The sequence below is a fragment of the Acomys minous genome (genome assembly GCF_964271855.1).
Source record: "Acomys minous genome assembly, chromosome: 2".
NCBI lineage: Eukaryota > Metazoa > Chordata > Mammalia > Rodentia > Muridae > Acomys > Acomys minous.
Window position 1 is genome coordinate 34,661,948 of NC_140484.1, and position 15,461 is coordinate 34,677,408.

The 15,461-nt window shown below is 44.1% G+C and overlaps 1 protein-coding gene across 4 annotated transcripts in view; it reads right to left on the minus strand.

Moving 5' to 3' along the window:
- The window catches only part of DOCK8 (dedicator of cytokinesis 8), a 204,464-nt gene that overhangs the window by 102,026 nt on the left and 86,977 nt on the right, over positions 1–15,461 (minus strand). For all 4 annotated transcript variants that reach the window (XM_084771714.1, XM_084771715.1, XM_084771716.1 and 1 more), the window contains 6 exons: positions 13,507–13,656; positions 8,951–9,031; positions 7,869–8,028; positions 5,840–5,976; positions 4,962–5,055; positions 3,613–3,775 (listed from right to left, as the gene is read on the minus strand). In XM_084771714.1, coding sequence (XP_084627840.1) covers positions 3,613–3,775; positions 4,962–5,055; positions 5,840–5,976; positions 7,869–8,028; positions 8,951–9,031; positions 13,507–13,656 — 785 coding nt within the window. The remainder of the gene's footprint in view (positions 1–3,612; positions 3,776–4,961; positions 5,056–5,839; positions 5,977–7,868; positions 8,029–8,950; positions 9,032–13,506; positions 13,657–15,461) is intronic.

Genomic DNA, 15,461 nt, shown 5'->3' on the forward strand with positions numbered 1-15,461 from the left:
ACATTATAGATGGTTGTGAGCCATCACGTGGTTGCTGGAAATTGAACTCATGACCTCTGGAAGAGCAGTCAGCGCTCTTAACCGCTGAGCCACCTCTCCAGCCCCCTTCCATGACTTCTTAGAGTGAAGTACTGGTTCCATTCTATAGCACAACCAAAGACTGCGAGCTCTGCATCTGCAGGCCTGTTTTCTCTCAGGATGCCATGCTCGGTGCAGAGTAACTTGCCTAGACTTGCTGTCCTCAGCACTCCCTCATTCTGAATGGCTCAGTGCAGGGATGCATTCCAAATCCTGCCGTGATGTGATTAAGGGATAACGTCTGCAGTAAATGACTCCTGCAGGTGATTAAATACTGAGGGACAGCTGGGTAGCTACAGAATTCATTTGGTGCAAGTTTATTCCCATGCCACAAGCTTCCTCTTCCAATTAAAGGATAAGGTTTCCACGGAGATGGAGATAGCCAGCATCTGGAAGTGAACACAGTCCACAGTCGTGCCTTCATCTTCCTCCAGGAAGTGGGGGATGGAATGACTACTCTCTCTATGTGCTTAGCTCTCCAAGGATGGGGGAGGGAGGGCAGACTTAAGGAAGATTTGGTGTTTATGAAAATGAGGATGAAGTTCTCACAAACACCAGAAGGAAGAGCTCCATTTCTTGCTGTGTGGCATGTGAGTGTATTTCTCACAGTAAGTGTTTACTTAGTTCACTAATCACCTGTCTTTTCAGGCCTCACGCAGTGACCCGGTAAGATGCATGTGTGTGGGGACAGGTGGGCTCTGAACTTCCTCACACAGCACAAAGGGAAGAGTAAGTGAGAAATTGGAGATCTGGGAGCTCTCATGCCCTGCTAGGAGGATATTCTGTTTTGGGGGGCTGGGGGAGAGAGGTAGTAACAATATGAATGTAACTAAAGACAAATATCACCTGTGACCCAGTGATTTCACTTTTAGGCATAATCCCTCGGTAAACTTTAACACACATTCACAGAGAGGCAAGACAAGATCTGTCACTTGGCAGGACTAGTAAAAACACAAATGCTGGGGCTGAGATGGCTCAGCAATTACGAGCACTGGTTGCTCTTCCAGAGGACCAATTTCAGAGTTCAATTCCCTGTACCCACACGGCAGCTCACAACACCCTGTCACTCTAGTCTGGGGACCCGCCCTCTTCTGGCCTTCAGGAGCACTAGACACATGTCTATACATGTGGCATACAGACATACATGCAGGCAAGACATCCATACACATAAAACTAAATTAACTGATTTAAAAGGAAAACCAGAGATGTCAGGTTGGGGAGATAGCTTACTCAGAGAGATAGCTCGTAGGCTAAGTGCTGGCTGTGCAAGCATAAAACCTGGCCTTGACATCCTCTCCCCTACCATGTAAAACCCCCAAAATGGCATCACTGGTTTATAATCCCAACTCTCAGAATGTAGAATAGCATTGAGAAGGCAGTCTAGTATAATTTGTGAGCCCAGGTCCCAGTGAGAAACCTTGTCTGAATAAACAAGGTGGGTAGCTCCTAACGTTGACCTCTGGCCTATATACACACACACTGCTCCCCACCCCACCCCCACAAACTCACAAATACTTAACAAAAGGCAAGTAAAGAAAAACACAGTGTTTACCAATAGTGAATTGGATAAATAAAATATGACCTCTTTAGACAAAGGAATAGTATGTAACAAGAAAAAAACCAATATGCCTCGACATAAATCTATACTGATTTTTTTTTTAAACTACAGCTGTTCAGAAGTTCCCACTGGTTAAACTCATGACGACCCGACTAACTCAAAGGAAGTGAGCAGCTGAGCACAACACATCAAGTTAATAAAATGTATGACTTGGGGCTGGGAGCTGGCTCAGCAATTTAGAACACTTGCTGTTCTTGCAGACAACATGGGTTCGACTCCTAGCACTGACATGGCAGCTCACAACTATCTGAAAGTACAGTTTTGGAGATCCAACCCCTTCTGTGGGGCCAGGCATGTACACATATGTATATACATGCAGGCAAAATATTCATATCTGTACAATAAAATAAATAAATATAAATTTTAAAATTTATATGAATGCATGGTAATACTCAAAAGAGAAAAGAAAAACATCTTTGTATGAAAAAAAACCCTAAAGTACATAATATAGACTGTGAGGCCCAAATGAACATAAATAGGACAGCATCGATATGTATAGGTACGAGTCAGTCACACACACTCTCTCTCTCTGTCACTCTCTGTCTGTCTGTCTGTCTGTCTCTCTCTCTCATGTGTGCGTGTGCGTGCGTGTGTGTGCGTGTGTGTGTGTGTGTGTGTGTGAGAGAGAGAGAGCTCATGGTAGTAGTTGCTGAGCAGGGCTGCAGTTTGAATGTGAAATTTCCCTCATCAGCGCATGTGTTTGAACACATGGCCCCAGAAAGTGGTGCTGTGATCACTTTTGGAAGCCTGGGATCTTAAGTGGGTGGCGTATCTCCAGAGGAAACGGGTCACTGGGAACTAGCCTTTGCTCTACTTTCCACTTAGCCATGATACGAGGAGGTGCTGAGGCGCCTGGCTGTATACCCATCCCCCATGGGGCCACCTGCCATCATGTCAGTCCCTCTAAAACATGCTGTGAATCCACAGAGATCCATCCTTCCATCCTTCCTTCCTTCCTTTAGTTGCTTCCTGTCAGGTGTTTGGTCTCAGCAACAAGGAGAGGAAGCAAGGCAGTAGGACTCACCATGAGACAAGGGTGAATTTGTGAGATCAGTAAGGCCTGATTGTATACTTTATAAATGCAAACCCCATAAGATGCCATTGATGGATGGTGGGGAAAAGATGCTCGATACAGCACTCTCCCCCACATTTCAGAAGCAAAACGCCTCTCAAAACAAACAAGAGCACGTGACCAACAACACTTTGGATAGATGCGCATTGTCAAATGCCCCTTCAAATTCCCCAAAGGGGTCAGGGGCAGGAGGCCACTTGGAAACAGAGCAACCTCACCTTCACTCCGATGGTATCTCACTCTTTGCCAATCAATATGTTAGCTATGTTGCTCGCACTTAAATTAATTGGAACTAAGTAAGGTGGAATTTTTCTTTCCTCTCTGCACTAGCCTATCAGCTATAAGCTAAAACACTGTGTAGCATCTGGGACTTGACTAAAGTACGATTCCTGGACAGAGCTGGGGTTTCAGTAGAAACCTGTGTTTTGTTTGATATTGTTTGCCTGTAATTCAGACTGGGTTGGAGCTCACCATGAAGCCCAACCTGGCCTCCAATTTGCAATCCTCCTGCCTTAGGCTCCCACGGGGCACCATGCCCATGTGAAACCGTTAAAGTCCTTCTGCAAGGAAGAAAAGCCAAGGTGATAGGTTTGGCTTTCTTTCTGTTTTTCTTTTTTTTCCATTTCTGGTGAGAATACATCCAGTAGAACCTATTACAATTATGACTGAAAAAAAGCTGCATCCTTATTATAGAGATTTAGGCAAAGCATTTCTAGAATCGACCTCAAAGTCCTCTGTAGTTCCAAGCCATCACATTTAAGTTTCCATGCAAACTCAGGAAACTGAACAAGAGGCTGGGTTTCAACAGGTGTGTATTATCCAAACAAGCCCGCATGCTTCTCACCTGTACACAGTGTGAGGGACGTACACTTCCCGAATAGGAAACTCCAGAATCTCCTTGTGTGGACGTGTCCGATTTTCTGGGAAGGGTTTGACTGGCAGCATCTCAGGTGTCAGGCAGCAGTTCATCACATCAGGTGCTGGGGCTATCTCCAGCCTAAGTGAGCCTAGAGCAAGGCACAGGGGGAGTTTCTTTACTGAAACCTGTCGTGTCAAGAAGGAGCTCAGGATTGCTGTGCTGGGTTTCTTCCATGAGAATAAGGATAAGCTGTGAGAACGGATGCATTTTGGAGTACCAAGATAATTTCCTATAACTTGAGGGAAAAGCCTGCCATGATAACTTTTGAGATTAGCATTTATAAAATGGGAGTAAGAAATTATAAAATGAGTAAGAACAGACTAGAGAAGGTCCAGACTTATCACACCACAGCTATATAAAGTTTAAAAAAAAGTCTTCCTGGTATTGGCAGTGGCAATAATTGGTGGGCTTTGGGGTGAGTTTTCTGACAGAGAAATATAGAAATAGCATATATATGTATGTATATATACATACAGCATGTGGGTTGTTGCTTCAGGATAAGGAGTGTGTCGTCGCTACTCTCTCTTTAAATACTAGACTTCCATATAACAATTTGTGTGATAAAGGACTGCTGATCTGTTCAAACGATTATTATTAGTTTATCAGAGAAAGCAAATCTAAAGCATACTCTTTGTAGAATACAACCTTTATGAATGAGAAAACATTAATAGATTTGTCAGAAACGTACAGCAATTTAGATTTATAACTCCAAACGTAAAAATCCACATTGCCCTTGGCAGTTTTATAAATTAAAGTATTAAACAAACAAACAAACAAACAAACAAACAAAAATGTCTGCCACAAATGGTTTTGGCACAGTTCAAGAGTGTCATAGCTAGCTTCTGTTGACAACTTGACACAAACCTAGAGTCACCTGGGAAGTGGGAACTTCAACTGAAGAACTGCCAGGATCAGACTGGCCCACGGCCATGTCTGTGAGGTGTTTTCTTGATTGCTAATTAGTGTGGGAAGGCACACCCTATTGAGGCGGGAAACACCCCTTGGCAGGTGGGCCTGAGCTGCAGAAGAGAGGCAGGGGACCATGACGCTGGAAGAAAGTCAGTGAGCAGCATTTTTCCAAGGTCTCTGCTTCAGTTCCTGACATGAGGAGCCTCTTGAGCTCCTACCCTGGCTTACCTCAACAATGGGCGACCAGGTAGAAGAGCAAGCCAAGCAAACCCTTCCCTCCTCCCGTTGCCCTTGATCAATTACTGTTTCACAGCGACAGAAGCAAACTAGAGCAAAGATGCTAAAGAGAAGCTGAGCTCACACACCTGGGATGGATTTGACTCTCCGCTGTAGGGATGAAGATCTCTTGTAGTCAGCTAAAAACTTGAACAAGTCTTCATCACTAAGGCGATCTCCCTCCTGCCAAGAGGTGCTTAGGGTTAGTGGGGACGAACTGCCCAGTCCTGGATTTGGGATCAGCTATCTCTAAGATTCTCCCCTGAAAAGTCATTTTTTTAATTATTATTTTTTAATTCTTTCTCTCCTTATTTCCCCTTTCTCTCTTCTCTCCTTCTTTCTTCTTCCTCCCTCCCTCATTTTTTTTCTCTTTCCTGAATTAAATGTAGGTAGCTTGAGCTGACCTCAAACTTGCAATCCTCCTGTCTCGGTCTCCCGATCGCCACCATACCTGGCTTATCTGTTCTATTCTAACAATCCTTTCATGGAAATGAGTGTGATGGGCAACTCTGAAATCACTTAGTTCAAGCACCACCACCCTGTGTTCTTATCAGCCTTGCTGCAGGCAGAGCTGCTACCTCTTTCCTATGCAGCTATCTGACCTTTAGAAACCAATGTCACAAGAGTCTGCCATGTAATATCAACCAACAGAAGTTCCTTCTCGTCCCTAAAACAATGCTGAACAAGCTCATTTCTTCAGAGACACGAAAAGCATCTTTCCTTTCGATTTCATTGTCTTCACCTTTGTCTTGAATAAGGAAGGTAGGTGTAAGCCCCGCCCTTTCCATGACCGCCATGGGGCAGATGGCCAGCTAGGGGCACACCTGTATTTGCTCTAAACCTTGTAACAACCCAGCTGAGCAGACGACACCAATTAACTTTCCTGATCACCAGGAGGCACTGCTTCTTCAGACTCTAACACCCTCAGCAAGCCAAGACAAATTCGGCTGCACTGTAACACAGATACCTGCTTGAAGAAGACGTTGGTGGCCAGGGTGGTGGCTTTGAAGTTGGATCCAACTCCATTTTCCTCCAAGGAGAGGCTTCGCTCAGAAGGCCTCCTGGACTGGGACAAACTCCTCCGCTCACCCACAGAGTTCCTCCCTTTAAGGAAAACAAATGTCATTCTAACATGTTGGAACACACACCAGTTACAGCTGAGCCCTGGCATCCTTGTGAATGTAATCTTCCCTCCACAGGGCTCAACCTTCCTTAATCGCCACCCTCCTCCACCCCAGCCCCACCCCTACCCCCGAGTCCCTAATATTCTTACTAGAGCAGAGAGGACCCTAGTGGCTCTAAGTCCTTCCTGCTGGAGAACAGAGCTGGCTAGATGTCACCCTGTAAGAGTCTGGAGCTCAACCAGGGTCTGCAGATAGGCTGTTGATTCAGCCCACTGTTGGTTTTGGTTTTACACTTGCATTCCCCTGAAAGCACACTCTAGCACATCCCTGAAGGCATTGGGGACTCAGGCCAGCGTGTGCACATTCTGGATGCAGCCTGCCTCTGCTCTCGTGTGGATCAGGCAACGGAAGCACCTTGGCAGACCTTTGCAATGGGAACTAGAGAGAGCTGAGGCTCTCAAACTATTGCATCCTTGTTTCTAGGGCCAGATTGAAACCTTGCGTCTAGAGGTTCTGTTAGGAAGAGTCCACTGCCTAGAATGCACAGCTCTCTACTGTCCTTTATGCCTATTCTTATTCTGATGAGCAAGAATTGTTCTTTATGCCTAATTCTCACAGAGAGCTACTGACAACCTAAACTCTGCGTAATGCGCTGGGTCTCTAGTTACTTCTTAGGAAATCGGCTCCAGTGCCTGAGTTAAACTATCATGGAGTTAGACCTAGCTAACATCTTGGCAAGCCCTCTGCCTGAATTACTTGGGCTTGCTGTGCCCTCTGCGCTCTCCCATACTTTGTAATACATCAATTTTTAGAACAGTGTTTTAGAAAAACTGGATGTGAGGGTCAGAAGGGGTGAAGTTTACTGAAAAATCAGAAAGAATGCAGTTCTGTCTGGTGATTATGCAACAGTAACTCCAGCATCGTGGCAACAGCAACAACCACCCCTGGCCTCCACTCCCTGCAAAAGGCAACATATCAGAACTGCCAGAGCCAAGGAGTCTATGAAACTTCCAAAGGAAGACTTCAAATATTTGCTGAATACAAAGGTGTTTAGGAAAACAGAAACTCTGCCACAGGTGGTGGGCATGGGTCTACTTGAAAACTAAAATCGCTTGCACATTTCTACCCTAAAATGCTAGAAATAACTGGTTAGGGAGAGGTGATGAAAAGAGAAGAGTCTGTGAAGTAAATTAGAACAGTAACATTACAATAAGCAACTACTGGTTACTTTGGTGCTTATTCTCAGTGTACTTAGAAAAATAAAGTTTGGCAGACTAGAAACTTTGCTGAGGACTCTGAGTTTTGTTTTTCAGAGCTTTGACCAGTGCCCATTCTTCTCTGTGGGAGCCAACCACAGTGTCTTTATTTAACATACTGTGCCTGCCCACTGCTTGTTCTTATTATTTTCAAGTATTTTAATTTTTGAGATGGGATGACCACTGAAAATTAAGCTTTTAAAGCATTAAAACCATACAAAGTCCTTAGTATAAAAATATATAGCTGGGCTTGGTGGCACGGACCTCAAATCCCAGCACTTGGGAGGCAGAAGCAGGTGGATCTCTGAGTTTGAGACCAGCCTGGTCTACAGAGTAAGTTCTAGGACAGCCAAGGCTACTTGGAGAAACCCTGTCACAAAAACCTACCTGTCTGTCTGTCCATCCAACTATCCATCTGTCTATCACCCCCTAAATGTTCATGGGAATTGAATACGGGGTCACTGATCAAACACATGCAGTTCAGTTTTCTATTTACGATCTTTCTCTCACCTTCCTCCACACCCTCTTGTTCTCCCAAGTCCTTACTCATGAGCAGACACTGCAAAGTTGATGTATTGGGGAGCCCTCTGCTTTTCATCATAGACGGTGATCTTACCAACGCCAGGCTCCACATCAGTGCTCTCCCTTTCAAGGGTGGAGACGTTGAAGAAGCTTGCTAAGCTAATGGGAGCCCAGGCAAAGGGCATCCGGTATTTCCCCAAACGCTGGCAGAAGGATTCAGCTTGAAGTTTTAGTTTTTCAACCTTATCTTTGCTCTGGAGGAAGATGGTAAGAGATGAGATGAAATTAACAAAACATCAGCACCAAGTCAACTGTTGGTATAGGGCCTAGCTGATAAGGTTACAGAAGGAGGGAATTTCAAAAAGGGCATCAGTCAATTAGCAGACCACATTTTCTGCTATGAAGACATGCCCCAGGCTTGTTACTGCAACCAACATGCAAACATATCGTTTACCAAGGTAACTTTGATTCTCCTGAGAAAGAAATGCTACGACATGTCATCTATCAAAGTCCCAAGAGGATTCACTTTACAAAAGCTGCTTTGAAATTCTAAAAAGACCCTTAAGTATCCCTAGCAATATCCCTGTTAACAGCACTTCCAAGGAGTTCTTCCTAAATTCATACTAACAGGGTTTAAAACACAACTATCTGTCTTTATTTAGTTTAATCAACTTTATTTGAAGTTTGCAAGACTAAGTCCAAAAAGGCCATATTTTAAAAATCATACCGGCAAATTTTGCAAGTTGGCACTGAGAAAAAGTCTTATTCGTGGCTTAGGACCTATAATGCGCTAATTGATTTAGGATGAGCAGAAGCTGCAGCTGGCTGCCAGCTACTGATACTGCACAAGACAATGCCCTGTGCTACTGATGAAAACCAAAAGAGCTCTTGCCTTCCTCTGCTTATGGGGCCTTGGCAGCCCTCCCAATCTGTGTGCAGTTGGAGCCTCAGAAGCAAGGCAGCAAGCGGGTGTGGCTTGGTCTGAGCTAGAGTTCACATTGGCATGTGGCATCATCAGAGCATTCAACCATGTACTTCTTAAAAAATTATTGTCAGTAATGGCTTATCATTCCTCTTTCATGAAAACACAATTTACCATGTTTCAAAATGGAAAATATGATAGTCCAACTCCACTGTTTTTGGAAAATTTTGGAAATCAGTACTTAATGACTGTACCTTTCCACCATCGCTTTCTTTGATGACCATGTAGGGTTCTGCGCAGTCTGCAATCTCTCCCTGCTGAAGGACCTTTTCAATCTACCAACAAAAATAATATTAAAACAAACTGAGTGAATTATAGTCATAAAATGAGGTATATGCTGTCATAAAAATCATTTTAATGGTAATATTTGATGACATAAAGTGTTCATTACATATGCTCTCTGATTTAAAAATATAGTGTGGAGCCGAGCAGTGGTGATGTATGCCTTTAATTTGGGCACTCAGTGGGCAGAGGCAGGTGGATCTCTGAGTTTGAGGTTAGCCTGGTCTCCAGCCAAAGCTATACAGAGAAACCCCATCTCAAAAACCCAAAATAATCCATATGTACATATATATATATACACACACATATATGCATATATGTACATACACACAGCAATTACCACAGAGGAGAAAAGGCACAAGGCATATAAAAAAGATGATAACAGCAAATGCTAAAAGTGGTTTCTTTATATGATGGGATTATGTGCCTTTTTTATTTTCTTCCTATTGCTGATGAGAAGTTTCTATTTTTAAACAATAAACATGTGTTATATCCACAATAAAAATGCAGTAAAAGTTATTTGATAAAACAAAACCCAGGAGACACATGTAGGAAGTGAAAAGCTCATTTTCTTTATTATTGCTTACAAAGTAAAAAAGAGATATGGTCTATATAAAAGTCAAGCTGGGAACTAAAACCTTCCACAAAATGAGTAACTGAGCTGACTAAATCTTCTGTGGTTGTGCCCCTTGCATTTCCTGTTACGGCTGCTTCTCTGGATTGGACACACTTGGAAATGCCTTGAGGGGTGTCTTCTCAATCTGCTAGTAAGTGCTAATACTATCAAGTTAAGGAATTGACAATCGGTTGTCATAAATATGGGCACCATGTTTAGGGGAAAGAAAGGGAGAAATCTGAAATTCTTTACTCAAAGAAAATTTAAATGCTAAGATTTAGCCCCATTAGCGTGCGTCATTAGTTGAGACTCCTGAAGAATAATTCTGGTCAGAATAGGCCACGGGTGCACATTCCTCCCCCCCCCCCCCAGAGACAGGGTCTCTCTGTGTAGCCTTGGCTGTCCTGGACTCGATTTGTATACTAGGCTGGCCTTGATCTCACAGCAATCCTCCTGCCTCTGCCTCCTGAGTGCTGGGATTAAAGGCGGGCACCTCTATGCTGGGTACACATTCTTAACAGTCACCAAGTAAAGCAGAAACTGCTCAAGTATGAACGTCCTACTTTTTTTTAAAATTAATTTATTCAGATTACATCTCAATTGTTATCCCCTTGCTTGTCTATGAATGTCCTAGTGATGGAGATGTGTCCAGTGTCAAGGGAAGCAGTACAGAGCTGCTCGAAGGACAGCGATTTCAGGGGCACTCCCAGTAGAAAGTCTCTTTACAACAGGGGGTTAAAAGCTCATCCCATTGCCAACAGCATAAGCAAAGGTTGTCCCTGAAAGATGAAGCCATTGGAAACACGGGTGCAAAGAGCCAGAAACTGGCCAGTGTTCCTGATCACAAGCATTCATTCCTTCACTCATTTGTTATTCATTCAAAAAGTCTGCATGTGGTAGCTGCGGTGGAGAATAGCTGTGAACACAGTAAACACGGCTCACAGTAAACACGGCTCACAGTAAACACGACTCACAGTAACAGAGCTCACAGTAAACACGGCTCACAGTAACAGAGCTCACAGTCAACTGAAGAGAGGCTAACTTGTAACAAACAAACACATGATCTTTAAAGTGAGCCTGGTGCTGTGGCACACACCTGTAATCCCAGCACTCGGGGAGGCAAAGGCAGGCGGATTTCTGTGAGTTCAAGGCCGGCCTGTCCCAAGTCCAGGACAGCCAAGGCTACTCAAAGAAACCCTGTCTCGAAGAGACAAAACAATAAACCTTGAGTAGACATTAAGACTCTTTCAGGGATGGGATTGTAGCCCAGGGACAGAACACTTGCTTTCCATGTATGAGGCTCCACACCCAGCACCACAGGAAGGAAGGAAGGGGAAGGAGGGAAGGAGGGAGGGAGGGGGAAGAAGGAGGGAGGAGAAGGAGGAAGGAAGGGAGGGGAAGAGGGAGGGAGGGAGATAAGGGATAGAGAGAGAAAGAAGAAAAGGACAGGTAACAGTCTGCCACTTGGGACTCTGCCTCAGGGAATGGACATGCCTTGCCTTTAGCTGAAACCCAGGGCAAGGCTCCTCACAATCTGGAACCCAGAGAGTCTACATCTGACAGGATCAGGATTGGATACCCCATTGGGCCTAGGTCTGATATGAACCCCACATGTGTAAGCATGTGTGACTAGAACATGTGAGTCCTCATAGGCATGGGCATGGGCGGAGGAGCACATCAGGACTGGCTGGGAGTTTTAACGTAAAAAGGCTACTTTCCCATGTAAACCGGGAGAGGGGGTTTAATGCCTAGCTTATCTATTTTTAAACATTTTTTTAAAGCTTGAGGTTCACACACATCCTTGTTGGGGGATGGCCTGATGTATTTTGATGCTAATTACTGCTTGCTGTCTCTGTGACCCACCTTTTGATTAATAAAAAGCCATCCCACCTGGGCAGGGCAGAGGAGATAAGAGGTGTGGCTTGGGTTCCCGTGCGGGGGAAGGGGGCTGAGACAGAAAAAAAGAAGAAGAAAGAGGAAAGAAGATGAGGAGAAAGACCCGAGGAGGAGAAAGAAGACCGCTATGGGTTGGATGGAAGAGAAGCACATGGCTGACATGGATGGAGAATTCAATCCAAATGAAAAACATTAGCAAGTATTTGGGATTATGGATGGGAGGTAGCTTGATAAAAGTTATTAGAAGCAGATGGCATAGGATTGGGGCAGAGATCCCATTCCTGGCCCACTATGGGAAGTAGTTTAGAGGACTAATATCTGCTCTGCCCCAGGTTAACTAAGGCTATTAAGAAATATGACCAGTGTCAGTGTCTTAGTTGATTGCTAGCTGGACATACTAATAATACATATAATTAAAAACACCACATCCTCACTTGTGAAGCAAATCTTTTCATGCACTCAAAATTTTGAACTAAACCCTTAAGCTTGAAATAATGCTCAAAGTAATATATATATAATTGCTGAACTAGGTGATTCCGCCTAGAATACATTTAAGATCTTGATGTGCACCTTGGTAATAAAAATAAGAAATTGAGAAGCCTTTTCTTTATTACATGACATTTACCTGTTGTCTAAAAATTACAATACCACTTAATATGTATTTTAAGGAAAGCAGTTATAATGCTGGTCTTATAATTAAGACAAATAGACAGCAAACCAAGATTGCTTTCCAGTGTAGATCTAAATTTCTTAATAATTCACTATTTTTTAATTTTATGCGCATTGGTGTTTAGCCTGCCTGTATGTTTGTGTGAGAGTGTCAGATTCCCTGGAACTGGGATTACAGATAAGTGTGAGCTGCCATAATGGTTGCTGGGAATTGAACCCAGGTCCTCTGGAAGAGCAGCCAGTGCTCTTAACTACTGAGTCATCTCTCTAGCCCCTAAATTTCTTAATTATATCCCGACACCTTACAATGTGTTGTTACTGTCAAATAAGAACACACGCACATTTAAAAAAAAATCTGAAAATGTGTAGTCAGTGGTAGCAACTAACGGATTACCACTATAGGTAATTACTGCAGGTTAGTAAAAATCAAGTAGGGTTGGAAATAAAATTAGCTCTACAACTAGTAAGGTTTTGTTGGTTGTCCATCGAGAGAATGTATATTTAACGACAGGGCTGTCATAGCTGAAATTAAATGTTACTGTATGCTAAATTGAGCACCACACTGAGAAGTACACAGAGTTTATAACAATAGCAACAGATATATAGTCTTAGCGAAAGACCTATTTTATCATTTTATGTTTATTCTTTCTTTTTCTGTTCCTGGTACCTGTGAGGCCACTGAACCACACCTGCTAGGGGACTGTCAGAGAGTTTTTGTTACGTTCACCACAGCAACCTCACAGACAAGGATCGCTGGGGCCGGTTTCCTTAGCTAGGAAGGGCCAGGCTTTCTCGGTAGTTGCAACAACGCAGGGAGGTCAGTGCGACCACCCTACTGCACAGAGTAGGGAACTGAATCTCAGGGAGTCTGAGTCACAGAAAGTCACAGAGCTTCTGACTGTAAAGTCAGGACTGCGACCTGTGACCATAGCGCCTCCCAACCCCCAATCCTTCTAGTGTTCCAACAGAAGTTACTTGTAAGGGAAAATGTTGCAGAGAAGGAAACAACCCAAACATCACAGAGGACACACGAGCCTGCTGTGTGACTTTTGTCAGCTCTTTGCTGAGTAAGATAACAACGTGGGGGGGGGGCTGGAGAGATGGCTCAGAGGGTAAGAGCACTGACTGCTCTTCCAGAGGTCTTGAGTTCAATCCCCAGCAACCGCATGGTGGCTTACAATCATCTATAATGTGATCTGATGCACACTGTATACATAATAAATAAATCTTAAAAAAAAGATAACAACAAGGATATCAGAACATGCAGTTTGGATTGCGTGTAATCACCTTGACAACCAGGTAGATGTCTGAGGATGGGTAGGTGACCGAGAATACGGCAGACCTTGCCTGACTCGATGGGTCAACCGAGGGTGTATGAGCTCGCAGAAACCCTTTGAACTGGTCAGAGTTCAGGTCACAGTGGAAATTTTCTGAGATCTGTAAATGATCAGCAAAGAAAAAGTCAGTTAGAGCTCTGTATTCTTCGTCTAAAACTGCTACAAGAGTTGAAAAGTCACAGGGAAAATTTGTGCAGATACGGTGTATGGCTAGTGGCTGCTAGGAAGTCTAGTACTTTGTTACAATTTCTACATAGTTTGAAGCCATTTGAGAAACATTTCATTTTTATTAAGTCACTAGTATTTCCTGGGCATGAGTGAAATGCAAGGTATTGCATTGAACAAGAGAGGATACAACCTCTGCCTGGTTTACAGTCAAGGTGAAGGAAAAGCAAATTAAGCCACCACACTCATGCACACAAGCACCAGTGAAGCTCTAGGAAGTACAAGATAATTGAGCAATGAGGAAAACTATTTATGGAGGTGACATCAGGGACAGATGAGCGATTCTCACAGGAGGAGCAGGAAGGCACGGAGGGCAGAGAAGAAAGCGCAGACAATGATCTCAAGGCTGGAAGGCCTAGACTGAGCTAGCGAGCAGTGAGCAGCCCAGCTTGACTCTGCACCAGAGGGGTGGGGGGGCAAGAAGGATGAGAGCCACCCTGAGGCAAGCCTGGCATGCACGCTAAAGACGCTGCCCATGGGCAGGGAGGCCCGGGTAATACAGATCCATCAAGCATCCTGAGCATGACATGTGCAGAAGCCCCGGACTTTCGAATTTAGGGAGATGTTACAGCCACTACTGGGTTCTTCCCTTCCCTGCTAAGAGCGGGTTAGTAAGAACTGGACGCTGAGGCTGTTTCTAGCCCTCACGTGTCCAGTTATGGGTGATCACATGTGCTCTCCAATGAATGGGGAGCAGAAGTAATACATGAAATCTCCAGGCTGCCTCCGCCCATCATTTCAGCCATTTCATACTGCAGACACCAATGACATCGACAGAGGAGTGATTGGGGAGAATACACATCGAGGAAAGCGGGGCTTTGGGCAGCCTGGGTTTCTGAATGACAGAGTGGAACAGAGACGCTACTAGCCTGTCACTCAGTCCTTACCACCTTCAACTATTCGGAAAAAAGATAAGGACCTCTTATACTAAGCCAGTGGCTTGAAAACTGTGGTCCCCTAACAAGTGGCTTCAGCACCATCAAGAAACCTGTTAGAGATGAAACTTCTCAGACTGATACAGACTTACAGGGATAGTAACCTGGTAAGGGGTTTGAGACCCTGTGTCTGATCATGTGCTCCAGATGATTCTGTGCCTACTAAAGTCTGAGAAGTGCTGTTTTTTAAAAAAAGATTTTATTTATGTATTTTATATGTACATGTATGTGTGAATGTATATGCACCCGTGTATGCAGAAGGAAGCTGGGAAACAGTTAATGCCCTATTTTATTATTGATCACCTATTTCTTCAAGTCAAGATCTCCCCAAACCATGGTTTTATTGTTGTTGTTGTTGTGTTTTTTTCCCTAGCTATGCTATAAGCCAGACATCTCCTGTCTCCACTTGCCTCAGAGCTCGGTTACAAGCACTTGTGGGGAAACCTGGCTGGTTATGGGTGCTATTGTCTGAACTCCAGCCTTCATACCAGCTAAGCCATTTCCCCAGCCCTGAGAACTACGGCCTAAAGAGACCAAGTTTTTCCTTTATTTAATTAGATATAATTTTACATCTCAATTGCAGCTGCCCCTCCCTGCTCTCCTCCCATTCCCTTCCTCTCTCCTCCTCTCCCCCTACTCCCTGCCACCCATTACTCCTTGAATGTACCTCAATCTACCTTGGTATTATCAAGTTGCAGCAGGACTAGGTACATCCTCTCCCACTGAGGCCAGACAGGAAGCCCAG